This window comes from Poecilia mexicana, unplaced genomic scaffold, assembly GCF_051168715.1.
Source record: "Poecilia mexicana isolate PSO_F unplaced genomic scaffold, ASM5116871v1 scaffold_7, whole genome shotgun sequence".
Lineage (NCBI taxonomy): Eukaryota > Metazoa > Chordata > Actinopteri > Cyprinodontiformes > Poeciliidae > Poecilia > Poecilia mexicana.
Genome location: NW_028263376.1, coordinates 7,922,318 through 7,936,454, shown reverse-complemented (window position 1 = coordinate 7,936,454; position 14,137 = coordinate 7,922,318). Strand labels below are relative to the sequence as shown.

General features: G+C 35.8%; 1 protein-coding gene across 1 annotated transcript; it reads left to right on the top strand.

Moving 5' to 3' along the window:
- The first annotated feature begins 1,907 nt into the window (after positions 1-1,907).
- On the top strand, positions 1,908-13,820 carry LOC106907847 (voltage-gated potassium channel subunit beta-2-like). The gene is made up of 15 exons (XM_014973725.2): positions 1,908-2,081; positions 3,297-3,613; positions 3,860-3,903; positions 4,141-4,178; positions 4,273-4,352; positions 4,912-4,956; positions 5,451-5,495; positions 6,218-6,261; positions 6,521-6,607; positions 7,341-7,426; positions 9,206-9,326; positions 10,222-10,316; positions 11,693-11,813; positions 13,070-13,158; positions 13,476-13,820. The coding sequence occupies exons 1-15, from the start codon at positions 2,031-2,033 to the stop codon at positions 13,575-13,577; spliced, it is 1,365 nt and encodes a 454-aa protein (XP_014829211.1). The 5' UTR covers positions 1,908-2,030; the 3' UTR covers positions 13,578-13,820.
- The last annotated feature ends 317 nt before the right edge of the window (positions 13,821-14,137 follow it).

Genomic DNA, 14,137 nt, shown 5'->3' with positions numbered 1-14,137 from the left:
ATCAGAAAAGATAAAACTAAACGAAACGCCTCAAATCATACAATCTCCTGTGAGATAAAATCTGCCGCTTTGCCTGCTGAGACATGTCAACATGACTCGCTTTTCTCCCACCCACACATAGTAGGTGTTACTTGTCATGAATAATTACTGTACATTGGCAAAAACGTATGAATCACGGCAGCCTACTGAGGGACGGTAATACAAACAAGAATGGGCAAAGCATGAAGATCTTTGACTTTTTAGTCTCACACTGAATGTTCACTGTCAGATTAAGGAGCTTCAAATTGTTAACCTGTTACGATGAAAAGTCTGAAATGAATTACGGCCCTTTGTAAAATGTGCCTGAAAACCTCAGGGCGCCACCTGATCGGATGCCTTTATCATTTCTACTGGCTCCTTTCAATGCAGAGCTGCAACAGTTTTACTCAAAGTTTACTCTATGGATGACTGCAGCTCCTCGCCATTTCTGTAAGGCTGATTCCAGTCTCCTTAGAAAAGAATGCAAGTTTTTTTTTCTTAAATAATTTTTTCTAAAGAATTACTCTGAGTTTTGTCGCACTCTTTGGTTTTCGATATCGTGTATTTTTCTACTTTTGTATTCTTTTCAGGATTAGGATTCAGTCATTGTCCTTCCCTTATGTTTGGTTTATTATAAAAAACATTCCCACAGCATGAGGTTGCCACCTCTATGTTTCATTATTTGGATTAGTGTATTCAAGGTAATGTAGTTTTTTTTTGCATGTGGGTCAAAAACTTTGTCTTGGTGTTCTACACCAAATCATAATATGATACTTTGTGGTTGTAACTTGCAGGCACTTGCAGAGGGGGGGAGCAGAGGGGGCTTGAGCCCCTGCCCCTTTTACCCATGGTGCCCCTAATGCCCCTTTTTGAGTTTTTTAAAATTATTATTATTATTAATCTGTGTGTCAGGAAGCTTGTTTGTGCCCCTCAACAATAATGTTTAGCTAAATATAATAATTTTACAAAATAAATAGTCCGACTATAAAAGAGTTATAACAAAGTGTTGGGGGAAAAACTGCTTTTTCCCCTCTGACATCAGGTGGCCCACATAGTAAAAGAAAAAAAACATTTTTTTTTCTTTTAACGTCTTTGAATTTTGGTAAAACCCTGACTTGAAAATTCATCATTTTCATCACCAAGCAATTATTACAACAATTGCTTGGTTGAAAAACAACCAAACAAAAAAACAAACAAAAAAAAAAAACCCTGACCTTTATGGCCATTTAGTTTAAATTTAGTTTTTCAATTTGAAAAATCATGTTTTTCTTCCTTCATAACATTCAGGAGCAGCACTTGTGACCTGCTTCGTTTTGGTAGGGCTTATGTTTTATACATATATTTATGTGTTGTAATTTTTTTTTACGAATTGAACGTAGAGTAAATATAATAACTTCCACACTAAGCTGGATTAATAAACCTATTACCAGAAGTTACATTTTAACACTAAGCCAATTCTACAAGCTAAAAATATCCAGACTACAGTTTTTATCAATAATAAAGTAGAGTGTACCACACCAACGGGAATGTTTTGACTTATCTAACAATGTTCATGTTATATAACGGTGGTTATATAATAAGGATTGTAACCTTCATTCCAACTCTTGGGATGAAGCTTCATTTCCATCCCCAGAACATTAACAGAACTAACATAAGGACTGAAACTGTGTCTACAAACAGGGTTTCTTTTAATAAATACAGAAATTTCTAAAACATCACAAGCATAATGCTACATCTGAACATGCTTTTGGTTGTCAGACAGACAGGCTTTTAGTGCAGATGCCAGTTTTAGTGCTAATATATAATTCATATGGAATATTATGTTTTGCTCTGCCATGCAGACAAAGTTGCTCATGGGGCTTTCTTGTTGCCATGTGACCAAGAAGGAAGGAATAGAAAGCTCTATAAACTTCCTCTCAAAATGATTTTGGTGCAGTTCAGAAGCTAGCTGCTCCTCTTGGCGTCAGGCTAAGAGAGAAACACTTTACTGCCCACCATCACCGGTCGACACCATGAGCAGCATCGTTCAGAACCCCTGCGTTGGTCGGACGCCAGCTGCTAGGGTGAGTACATATGATTGTTTCTGGTTCTAAAAACTGAACTGGATAGGGAATAAGAAAACATAATAATGACATTTACATAATTTCTGTTGTAAGTAATGCAGCTGGTTTGTTTTTGTCTCAAGCAAACTAAATGACATATTCAACAGGCAAATTCCCAAAATAATTTTCTCTTTAAGGATTTGTGCTTTAGGTCAACAAGATTATTTTAGTAAGACAATATAAAACGTTTTTAAGACGTTCCAATTCATCGAATGACATCAAAAGAGAGAGAGAGGAAAAAACAGGAACTTTTTCAATTATTTTTAAAATACCTGTAACCCCTGAACTGACAGCTACATTTTCAGAACAAATCTCATGAACTGATTTGTGTTTGTTAAAAAGTTGCTGAATTCAGTTCAGTTTTGTATTTCAACAATTTTACAAAAAGAGTAATTTCAATCCAATCCTAAATTTATTCCAATTGATCTTAGTAATCAAATAATAAAGTCAAGAGCAGTAATTCAAAAAGAACCCATCAGACTGCATTGAGCTAGACTTTACAGCAATCCCTCATTCTGAGCAAGAATGTAGTGACAGTGGAGAGGAAAACCGTTATATTGCCTTTCATTGAATAATATATTCTTTTCAGCACAATGCTGACGGACACTTACAAGTTCAATCTGATTTCTAATAGAGGAAGTGATATCTGAGTATTGGAAAAAAAAATCTCCCATAAATCTTCCTTCAAGTAAGTATAGAAAATGGTCATAAATAGAGATGTTAATATGTACCAGACAGTTAAATAAAATGGTGACAAACAAGCCTAACCTCCAAATACAAAATGGTTGAAGATGTTGCAATTTACATAATATTGTTAGTGCTTCTATTACATAGAAATGAATAATTAAGCAAAGAAGAAAAAAAGTTTTCAGTACGCTGCTACTTCAAGAAGCCTAAATTCAACAAAGTTGTAACAAAATTATAAGGTATTTTTGCCCTACTGTAGTTTTCACAAGGTATCTTATTGAGAGAATATGATTTGGGGATAGAAATTTTCTAAATGTGTTAAAACATTTGTTTTAATTGTTTTCAATTTAAAAAATATACAGGGCTACAGGCTGCACAAAAAGTACATGGAGAAAACTTCTGACATGCAGAGAAAGAAGATGCACATTCCAAACTAACAAGTGAAACTTACTCTGATATCAAGTTATCTGATATGTAATTTCTTTCCAGATGCCCAAATCTGTGACTCGTGAAAGCAGTGGAACCTCCAGAAGCAGCAGCATCAGCAGTGACAGCAGCGGTTCTGGAGGGAACATCCGTTCTCTCCTGTCCATGAGCGAGAGCGTGCACGCTAATCTGAGCAGCTTCTTTCCAGAGCAAGCACTGGAGAAGGAAGAAACCCGTCAGCGGAGTCATCAGCTGGAAGAGATAAAGCGCCTAAAAGAGGTCCATGCCGCTGCTCAGCTCAAAAACCTAGAGGATTTTCTGAAGATAAACCGAATCTCTCTCAGAGACAGTTTGGCACATACCACAGGGATGATTTACAGGTAAAGAAGAAAAAATAACAGGATACATCTGGATGCAAAACCAAATCCAAAGATTAGTGAGAACAAAATTTATTGAATAAAACTGGAATATTTCAGGGATATGAATAATTTTAGGCTTGAGAATAAAAATTATAAAAACAAATCTCCATTGCTTATTGTTTGATAAAATGCAGTAGTACATTTTCACAAAGGTTTCTCTAGTATATATGTATAAACACAATAATTACTTTATTTTTGTGTCAACAGAAATTTGGGAAAATCAGGGCTGAGGGTGTCCTGTGTTGGATTAGGTAAGTATAAAATAATTTAAAAAAAGACAATCTACAATATCAACAACTACAATAATAATAATAATAATAAAAACCTGAAAGCATGTTGGACAGCCATCTATGGAAGTAGATATGGGTCACCAGGTACAGACACGGTGCTTGTGGGGCACTCTGCTGGTTGAAGAGTTAAAAGTTGGGATTTCTTTCCATAATCCCCTTTGCACCCATAAAAAGTTAAATATTTCTGTTTTTGTGCAGGTACATGGGTTACTTTTGGAGGCCAGATCACAGATGAGGTAAGAGAAAATGTAACTACATTATTATGTACAGGACAGAGGAAGGGCAACTACTATACATCAATTTTGTTTGCTTAACATGGTTTTGTCCCAGGTGGCAGAGGAAATGACAACTTTGGCTTATGAGAGTGGAATCAATCTGTTCGACACATCTGAAGTGTACAACTGTGGAAGGTAAGAATGGCCTCAAAGCAGGAGTGTTTCTTAGAATTAGTTCTATGGAAGAAATCAGACTTTTGTTTTAGACATTTAACACAGATTTTTTTTCACCCTGTGTAATTATGAATAGGATGTTTTTTTTAACTGTAAATTCACCAGCAAAAATTTCACCTGGAAAAAAATTACTTGCAAAAAGCAATCTAGATTGGGCCTAAACTGCAACTGCAATGCACATATAACAGTAGATAAAAGATTTAGAAACAAGTTATGCACCAAGCCATAAAGAAAGTGTTGAATTTTCATATTTGAGATTTGCTTCTGCATTGTAAACCGATCTCCCATTTGAGAAAAGGGGGGGACACATGTTTGTGCCACTTTAAATATATATGTTAGAGATTTTGCATTTTGCATGCACTTTGATATGTGATTTCTCCCTCTGCAGATATTTTAAATAAAACAGCCAAGGCAGCTAATTTGGGATTAGTAATCCCAAATTAGCCACAGACTGTCTGAGTCTGTTGTAAACGCTGAATATCAAAGTATTAACAGCTTTCTTTCCTCTGCCATTTCTCAGGGCAGAAGCCGTCTTGGGCGGAATTATAAAGAAGAAGGGGTGGAGGTAGATTGTTTTTGTGATTATTTTAATAATTGATTGTAATTTATGCAGTCTAAAATGAGTAAAATATAGTTGCTTTTAAACTGATGTCATTTTTAAAATATTTTCCTTTTTTTCAAACTTGATTTATTAAACTTATATAAACTATGACTATGAACTGTATGACTTAATACATTATAAAATATTGTTATTGATAAGAAATTAATTGTAGATTGTGTACATCTAGACAATGAATATTTTTGAGTTTTTCCTAAACTGCAACAGATTTTTGAGTTTTTCGTAAACTTGTTAAAATCATTTGAAATGATTTTAACAACTCCCTTGCTTTTCAACAGAGGAATTGTTTAAAAGAAAAGTAAATAAAACAAAAAACATTTTGACTCCTGACCATTTCTGATTGTTATTTCGGTTTTTGTCATTGGGATATATTGTTTCTAGACATTTTGCATATAAAGCAACATTTCTGTTTTTCTTCCCATGCATGTGTTCAATTGCAGGCGTTCCAGTCTTGTCATCACTACCAAAATCTTTTGGGGAGGAAAGTATGTACATATTTTCTTGTCTTCTATGTCTCTGTATGCAGCGAAAGAAGTCTGGAGTCTATGTTGACAAAGAAAATGCAGTGACTAGTATTTAAAGCAAAAATGACTTTTGAAGTCAGTGCCGTCATCAGAAGTCACAAGAGAAACAATGGAGAATTTTTGTAATCCCGAGGAAAACAGTTGATGAAATTTTGAGTGAGATATTCTAAAGCTATAGCTCATACCAGTCAGAGATACTGCTTCCAAAAATCTCAATCAAGATCAAGAGCAGGATTATTTCAATAAATATTTAACTACAACATAAGGACTATAAAATGAGTAAAAACTAGTGGTTTGTACCCTTTTACTAACATCTCCTGAAATTGGAAATTGGGTTGTAACAAAACAGGTCATCAGGACAGAATTGAACCTGCGACGGCCGCGCCAAGGATTAATGTCTCCTTAGTCCTTAGATTAAGCACAGACCAAGGTATACAAAGACTGTGATGTTTGGTGTGGAAGGACTTGACTTAGCAGGTTTGACTGGGTTTTAGTCTTGAACTGAAGCCAATTAAAAAAAAAAAGGGGTAATATTACAGCAGAGACTGGGTCTGACTGTGGGCCAACGTCATAGCAAACTCTGCTGATAAAGAATCAGATCTTATCAAAATTGATATACGTTTGAAAGTAGAACAAATACTTTTTTCATATCAACAATAAACACGTTTCCTTCTGTTTTTTAGTGCAGAAATGGAAAGAGGACTTTCTAGAAAACATATAATTGAAGGTAAGATGTGGAAACACCTTGACCGAAACCTTGCTTTGATTTTCTAACATACATATATGAAAATACATGTTTTCAGTGATCTGTTGTAATATTTTAATTTTATAAATCTTGTTATTAATTAGCAAAAAATCATTATATTTGTCAGAAATAATGACTCTTAAACTTCAGTCCCTGTGTAATTATTCTACGTGTTTCATTTAGTGATGGAGTTGCTAAGTAAACTTTTCAGGAATAAATGATGTACATCTAAATTCAACAGGTTTAAGAGCATCACTGGACAGACTTCAGCTAGAGTACGTGGACGTTGTGTTTGCAAATCGACCAGATCCATACACACCTATAGAAGGTTAGTGTACGTATTTTTGAGATAAAGCGCTTTTTTTCAGTTTGCTTTTAAAAATGTTTTAAATTGTTTTTCTCAGTCACTTTGTGCAATTCTAAGAACAGAAGTCTGTGCCCACATTTGCCTCACACTCCCCTCCTCATTCAGGGATCGTGGTCTCTTAATGTCAGTGTTTATGCTGTAGAAGCGAGACAGACGTGGGAGGAATGACATAACAGAGCTAAAACGGTCAACAGAACCTGTGAATATAATCCTGATGAATGTGGAAAATATATATTGTTTTGCGTTGTACAGAATTGACCTTGACAGTATTACCTTTATTTTAGAAGTATTTTCACCCCTGTCCTCTTAGTTAACTAATTAATAATTCAGGGTTTCTCCCCAGAAAACTTGCTAAGCCTGGTGGTTGGGGCACTAGGTCAGTCATTCATTAAGCAGCCTGCCGTGTTTTTGAGTTAAAAAATGTTTAAAATTAACAGGAAATTTGAAAAATTCTCTTGATAATTATGTATTATTGAAAGATTAATGCTTGAACATCGACTATAAAGTCTTACAAAATGCAAACATTAAAAAAGTCTAAAATAAATAAACAATTATTAGCCAAGTAAAGCCTGGTGGCCCGCCAGGCTTTACTTGGAGGAAACCTTGCAATTGGTTAATGTATTCTAATTGTGTACATTTCCTATTTGTTGTGGTCCAGTTTGTAACCCCTTTGGTCTTTTTTTTTTTTTGCCAGAGACAGTAAGGGCAATGACATATGTAATCAACAGGGGGATGGCTCTGTACTGGGGAACATCACGATGGAACTCCATGGAGATTATGGTGAGTTTTATAACAAACTGCTAATTAGTTTATTATCACTAAAATTAAGCAAGGCTTTTGTCTTGCTGAGTTGGAATTGGTGGTGAAATCCAAAAGTGAATTTGTCATCAGAAAAGAGAACGTGGACGATTCCACTATTGGTAAGATCAAACTCACTGTCCACCTTGTTTATGAAAATCTGATGTGGATTTGAGCCATGAAACCAAGCAGGGAAGAAGTTCAACACATTATTATAGGCATGGTAGGTAACTCTAGCACCCAAACAGTAACTGATTAAACCAAACACCTGCTTATATGAGATTAAAACTAAAATAGGTGTTTCTTACCCATCAATATGCTCACTAAACCACATCCAAACCTGCAAATATAAGGAAGTTTTACCCCAACTCTACCAGATTCAGTCCAACCAGCTGATGGTTGGCAGGTTATTTACACAAAGTTGTAAGCGTGGATATTTTTATGAGGCTTTCTATTAAATTTTTGAATGCCATTTTCAAAAAGGTCGCTGTATGATTTATTGATGAATATCTCTCTGTATTGGGATGTATAAAAGTACTCAATGTTTCCAGTGGAGGTAAAGTCTTTTTTGCAAAGTGCTCTTCACTTGTAAGCATCTAGTGAAGAAAGTGTGAGCCAGAGTGTAATCTGTGAAATGAGTCCTGAGGGATTTGAGGCTGACATCTTGTTCTGTTGATTGTTGAGACTTTTGTCATAAAGTGAGAAGGAAACAGTCCTCTGGATTTTCCCCAAACAGACTCCACTTCCTAATTAGTGTTAGTGCTGGCTTGGTTTCAGTTCTGTCAAGACTGGTGGTTAGTGGTGGACTTATTTTATACAGACATTTCTCTGAGGTCCAATTCGTATGCTTCAGTCTCCAACAATACTAATGTATTGCCAACTTAATACATTAAGTTGGCAATAAAGTACCAACTTAATTGAATTACTTGTTACCAATTGAAGTGATTCAATAAGTTGGCTCTACTATATTCATTTTTAAAATTTTAAATAATTTAAGTTCCAGCTGTATTTTAAGTACAATCTCAGTGATAATGTAATTTTGGATATTTTAGTTTTTTAGTTTGGTATAATTTAAAAGTTTGAATTGACTTTCTGTAGAATTAAGTCAAAAAGATTTGAATTATTTATTAGAAAAAAAAAACAATCTGAGTAAGAGTGACTTAAATTTGTCATGTTAAGCACACTTAATGAATTAAGGTATAAAAACTTAGTAAATTGAGATGTATAAACTTAATGAAATGAGTTGGATTATCAGAATATACCGAGTTGGATAAACTTAATAAATTGAAATGGTCAGACAAAGGTCACAAAACTGCCATTGAAATCAATTGTTTCAAGTCAAAGTAAAAATATCCTAATTAATTAAGTTAACTTAAGTTAGTTAGATTTCTAAAATTTAAGTTAATTGAACACAAAAAAAGTAAATTGTCTAGACTTCATTTCATCTTCTCCAGGTCAGAATATGAGATGCTCAGGCTGATTAAATCATTATACAAAGAACATATTTAAAAAAAAACAGAGAAAAAGGGATTCTCACTTTCCGTCCATCTGTCTGTCCGTCCGTCCATCCCATCCATCCATCCATCCATCCATCCATCCATCCATCCATCCATCCATCCATCCATCCATCCATCCATCCATCCATCCATCCATCTGTGCATTCACCTTCACCCAGACATCCATGTCTGCATAATTCATTTTTGACTCAAGCAAAAAATTGAACAGCTAAAGAATAACTTTTTCCGCTGGGTCTGTCTGCAGGAGGCGTATTCTGTAGCACGACAGTTCAACCAGATCCCACCCATTTGTGAACAGGCAGAATATCACATGTTCCAAAGGGAAAAGGTGGAAGTGCAGCTCCCACAGCTTTACCACAAAATAGGTAAGCAGCTTCCATAGTGTTTGGGAAAGATCCAAAACACAATGAAAAGCTGATGCTTTATTTAAATATTTTTTTTGCATAGCATTTTGTAATGAATTGGAATGACATTTCCAGCTGTTTCTTCCTTGTTAAAATGCTGCAGGGGGAATTTTACTCACTTCTGTCATGATGCTTGAGTATGAGGACAGACCAAAAGGCAAACAGGAACTTGGAGCATGTGTCATGTTGAAAGTTTAATGAAAAATAGAAAATCCGCCACGCAATTTTTTTTGTTTCTTCTTTAGCCTATATTGCGCTAGGTTTGATGTTTGGGATGTTGACTGTTTCTGGCCCAGATACGGTGGGTTTGGCGCCATCATGTGGCCAATTAGGATGACTACACAATGTGGTCAGATCTCACTCCTATATGAACAAACAGGAAAATCAACAAGATATTGTGTTGATTGTATATAGGATCTCACTCCTATATACCCCCAGCTTACAATTGATTTTCATATATAGAAATATTGAAAATGACCCTAAACTGTAGTTCATACCAGTTGGTGGCTGTGAGGAGAGAAGCAAAAGGCAGACTGAGTACAGATAAAAAGTGGCACAGGCGCCATCATGTACACAGGGGACTAAAGAATAACTAGACCTAAGAAATATAATTAAACTTAAGTAACAAAGAATAACTAAACACAAGAAATAAATGTCACTAGAATCGCTAAGGAAAGACTGAACTAAAGTAAAACAGAGACAAGTTCGATCTAATAAAAACGAAACTAAGGAATAGAGAAAAGACGAACTTCAAAACAACTCAGGTTAAAGCTCTGCATTATTAAGGTAAAATAATAAACTTCATTCTGTTGCTGAGCATTGTTTTATATTTAATTTATTTATCTGGGAAACACAGGCATTGGAGCTATGACTTGGTCTCCACTGGCATGTGGAATAATCTCGGGAAAATATCGAAGTGGAATACCGCCTTCTACACGAGCTTCACTTAAGGTAAAATAATTCTTCTTCTACAACTGTTGTTTGCTAACCTTTGTGTCAACCGTTTAGCTTTTACACAAAAACAACTTCTGACGGATCAAAGTTACATGGATGGGTTAAAACAAAAATATTAAAACGTTTTTTTGCATACTTATTTTAATTGTTGCAGGTTTATTGGGGGCCGGTATCATGTCTAGCAGATAGTTTGTCAGATAAACCCTGAACAGATCATCAGTCTGTCAAAGGCATTTATATAGACACTCACCGGCCACTTTATTAGGTACACCTAGCTAATACTGGGTTGGACTCCCTTTTGCCTTCAGAACTGCCTTGACCCTTCATGGTATACACGTACTGGCCACTTTATTAGGTACACCTGTCCAACTGCTCATTGACATAAATGTTGATTCAGCCAATCATATGGCAGCAAGTCAATCTATTTAGGCATGTAGACATGACCAAGACAATCTGCTGCGGCTGAAATCGAGCATCAAAATGGGGAAGAAAAGTGATTTAAGTGACTTTAAATGTGGCATAGTTGTTGGTGCAAGACGGGCTGGTCTGAGTATTCCAGAAACTGCTGATCTATTGGGATTTTCACACACAACCATCTTACAGACAATGACTGAAAAAGAGAAAATATCCACTGAGTGGCAGTTCTGTGGACACACATGCCTTGTTGATGCCTGAGGTCAGCGGACAATGGTCAGACTGGTTCGAGCTGATAGAACGACAACAACAGTAACTCAAATAGCCACTTGCTACAACCGAGGTTTACAGAAGAACATCTCTGAACGCACAACACATCAAACCTTGAGGCGGATTGGCTACAGCGGCAGAAGACCACACTGGGTGCCACTCCTGTCAGCTAAGAACAGGAAACTGAGGCTAAAATTCACACAGGTTCACTGCATTTGTACAATAGAAGATTGGAAAAACGTTGCCTGGTTTGATGAGTCTCGATTTTTGCTGTGACATGTCTTTCATAAAGTGTAAATCATCTCAGACTGGTTTCTTGAACATGATAATGAGTTCACTGAACTCGAATGGCCTTCACAGTTACCAGATCTCAATCCAATAGAGCATCTTGGGGATGTGGTGGAACGGGAGATTTGCATCATGGATGTACAGCCGACAAATCTGCAGCAACTGTGTGATGCTATGTCAATATGGACCAGACTCTCCGAGGAATGTTTCCAGTACCTTGTTGAGTCTATTCCACGAAGGATTAAGGCAAAAGGGAGTCCAACCCAGTATTAGCAAGGTGTACCTAATAAAGTGGCCAGGGAGTGAACATGTTTATCACACTGTGTCTGAATATGAACAGTTTTGTTTATTTTCCATAGTTAAAATCTGATCTGTGATATGTGTGTGATCATCTCCCACAGGGATATGAATGGATAAAAGAGAAGATAATGAGTGAGGAGGGTCACCGAGAGCAGCTCAAGCTGCAGGAACTAGAAACCCTCGCACAACGACTACAGTGTACCTTGCCACAACTTGCTATTGGTAAACTATACGGGGTCATGTTTTTTCTATCTATCACATTATTTTGGCCATTCTGGGATATTTTGTCTTTCATTTTTAAGGTGTAATATTGAATGTTTCAGTATGAGGCAAAATAAAAATGATACCCATTAAGATTAAATGGACGATCCCATCACGTCCAAAAGCACATTTTTAAATCCATATCTGAACAACAACAAATTTCCTAGACAGTAATATTTTTACTGTCTAGTAAAAATGAGTAAAAAGACATCTTAAGACACAACGTGGACTGTGGCCCTCCTAAGGTTGTTGGCTAAGAAACTAATTACAAGTGTTTGTAAAAATCCAAAACTGTCACTAGATTATGTAAAACCAATAAACTACAGGTGGACATATTGACCCAAAATATTGATAATATCAAATTGGTATCAGTATCGACTGATGCGGACTAGTGTAATAAGATCAATACTTTAATTTCATATTCCCTCTTGAAATTTTAATTTTGTACCGTAGTTTCTCAACTGCATTGTAAAAAAATTTGCCTTGATTAGCTTTCAAATTAAATTTGCACTTTATTTAGAAAACAATGCACACGATATTTTTGTTTTTCTATTGTTTCTGTTTATCATGTAAATATATTGTTAAAGTATTTTGTAGACTTTATCTAAATCGTGCCCTAGATTTTAACAAAATAATTCAAAGGAAAACCACAGAACTACCCCAAAGTCAGAAGTTTGATGATTTATTTATTATGCTTAAATAATATGTATTACAAAGGCAATACTGGCCTTGTATTTACTCTGTATATCCCTCCAAGATATCCCTCAAACAGGGATTTACTCCTAGAGGGAATAATTACTTTTTCTTTTTTCAGTTAAAAATTTTAATGAATTCATGTGAATGATGTTATTCAGTGGATTACAGGGTGTGGCTGATTGAAATCTGTGTTTAAATTATCAGTGAAAGCATAAACTATTAGTTTACTCTGATAGTGTTTAATGGTGACTAGGCATCCTGTGGTGGTTCTTTAGTAAAATGTTCTGTTTCAGACCTCAGCAGCTATAATCTGCTGGTTATTAGGCTGGATGTTGAAGAGACAGATGCATCTTTAATTTAAGCATTTAACACACCTGTGACTCTCCTCTCTTCACTCATTTAACAGTGAACAAAGTATTAAAGCAGGTGTTACCCGGTATGGATTTTAATGGCAGGTTTTTGATTCCATTGCTGGTAAGGACTGCGCTCAGATTGAATCCTTATCTCTGACATTTTCACAGCGTGGTGCCTGAGAAATGACAAGGTGAACTCTGTGCTGCTGGGCGCTTCCAGACCCGCTCAGCTGGTGGAGAACATCAGAGCCATCCAGGTCAGCGTCCACACAGGAAGCAAATGTAATTAGTGCAAATATGCAACCAAGCAAAACAAAACCAATAGAATGACCTTTTCTAATACTTTATTGTTCAGTTGTCTGTGGGGCTTTTCTTCTTATTTCTGGTGATTTTATATATTCACAGTAACATTGCAAATACAAAAAAATGGTCTGATTTAAATAAATAAGAAAACACATTAAGGTTTGACTTTAAATTGGCAAGAGTTTTTACCATCTGTGATAGCACACTAATTGGAACTAAAACTTTTTGTTTTACTTTAAAGAATCATTTTTTTTCTCCTTTATTTTCACAGGTTCTCCCAAAGATGACAATGTCCATTGCAGCTGAGATTGATTGCATCTTGAAAAACAAGCCTCACTGTAAAAAGGGTTCCAGATTTTCAAAGGAGCACTGATAGGCTGCTGTAGACCCAGTGCATGATGGGATCTTGATCCTTGTGTAATTCGTGTACACTTCACTGTTGTAAAAAAAAAAAAAAAACAAGCAACTGAAAACAAATAAACACATTTAGACAACACTACTTCTCAATTATACTGTGATAAATTAACTGCTGCCATGGAAACTGAGAGAAATGTTCAAAAGACCAGAGTTTGACACAAGCTAGTTTAAAAAGAAATAAAAAAGAAGAAATGTGGACTAACTGTTTACCAGAGACGGACTGTTTCTCCAGTGTTGTAATGGGTCCAAATGATGTGTTGCACTTGGTTAAGTGTTTTGCCAAAGCTGTGTAAGACATTGCCTAATTCAGTTAAATTATTCTTTATTTTTTGTATAATGTAAATCTACCGTCACACCTTAGGTGGCGCTATAGTGCCACACAGAGTCATTAACCAGGCGTGTTCCTGCTGAGCAAAACTGCAGGTAGAGAAAATTCACTGTGTGGAGAAAATTACTTGTTTCCCTGGCAGATTATTTCACTTATAACCTGTTTCATCAATATTAAGGAATTGCTGC

Coding starts and splice junctions, on each gene's coding strand:
- LOC106907847 (XM_014973725.2), top strand. CDS start 2,031: ATGAGCAGCATCGTTCAGAACCCCTGCGTTGGTCGGACGCCAGCTGCT. Junction 5,496..6,217: donor AAAATCTTTTGGGGAGGAAA/GTATGTACATAT, acceptor TCTGTTTTTTAG/TGCAGAAATGGAAAGAGGAC. Junction 10,317..11,692: donor CTACACGAGCTTCACTTAAG/GTAAAATAATTC, acceptor CATCTCCCACAG/GGATATGAATGGATAAAAGA.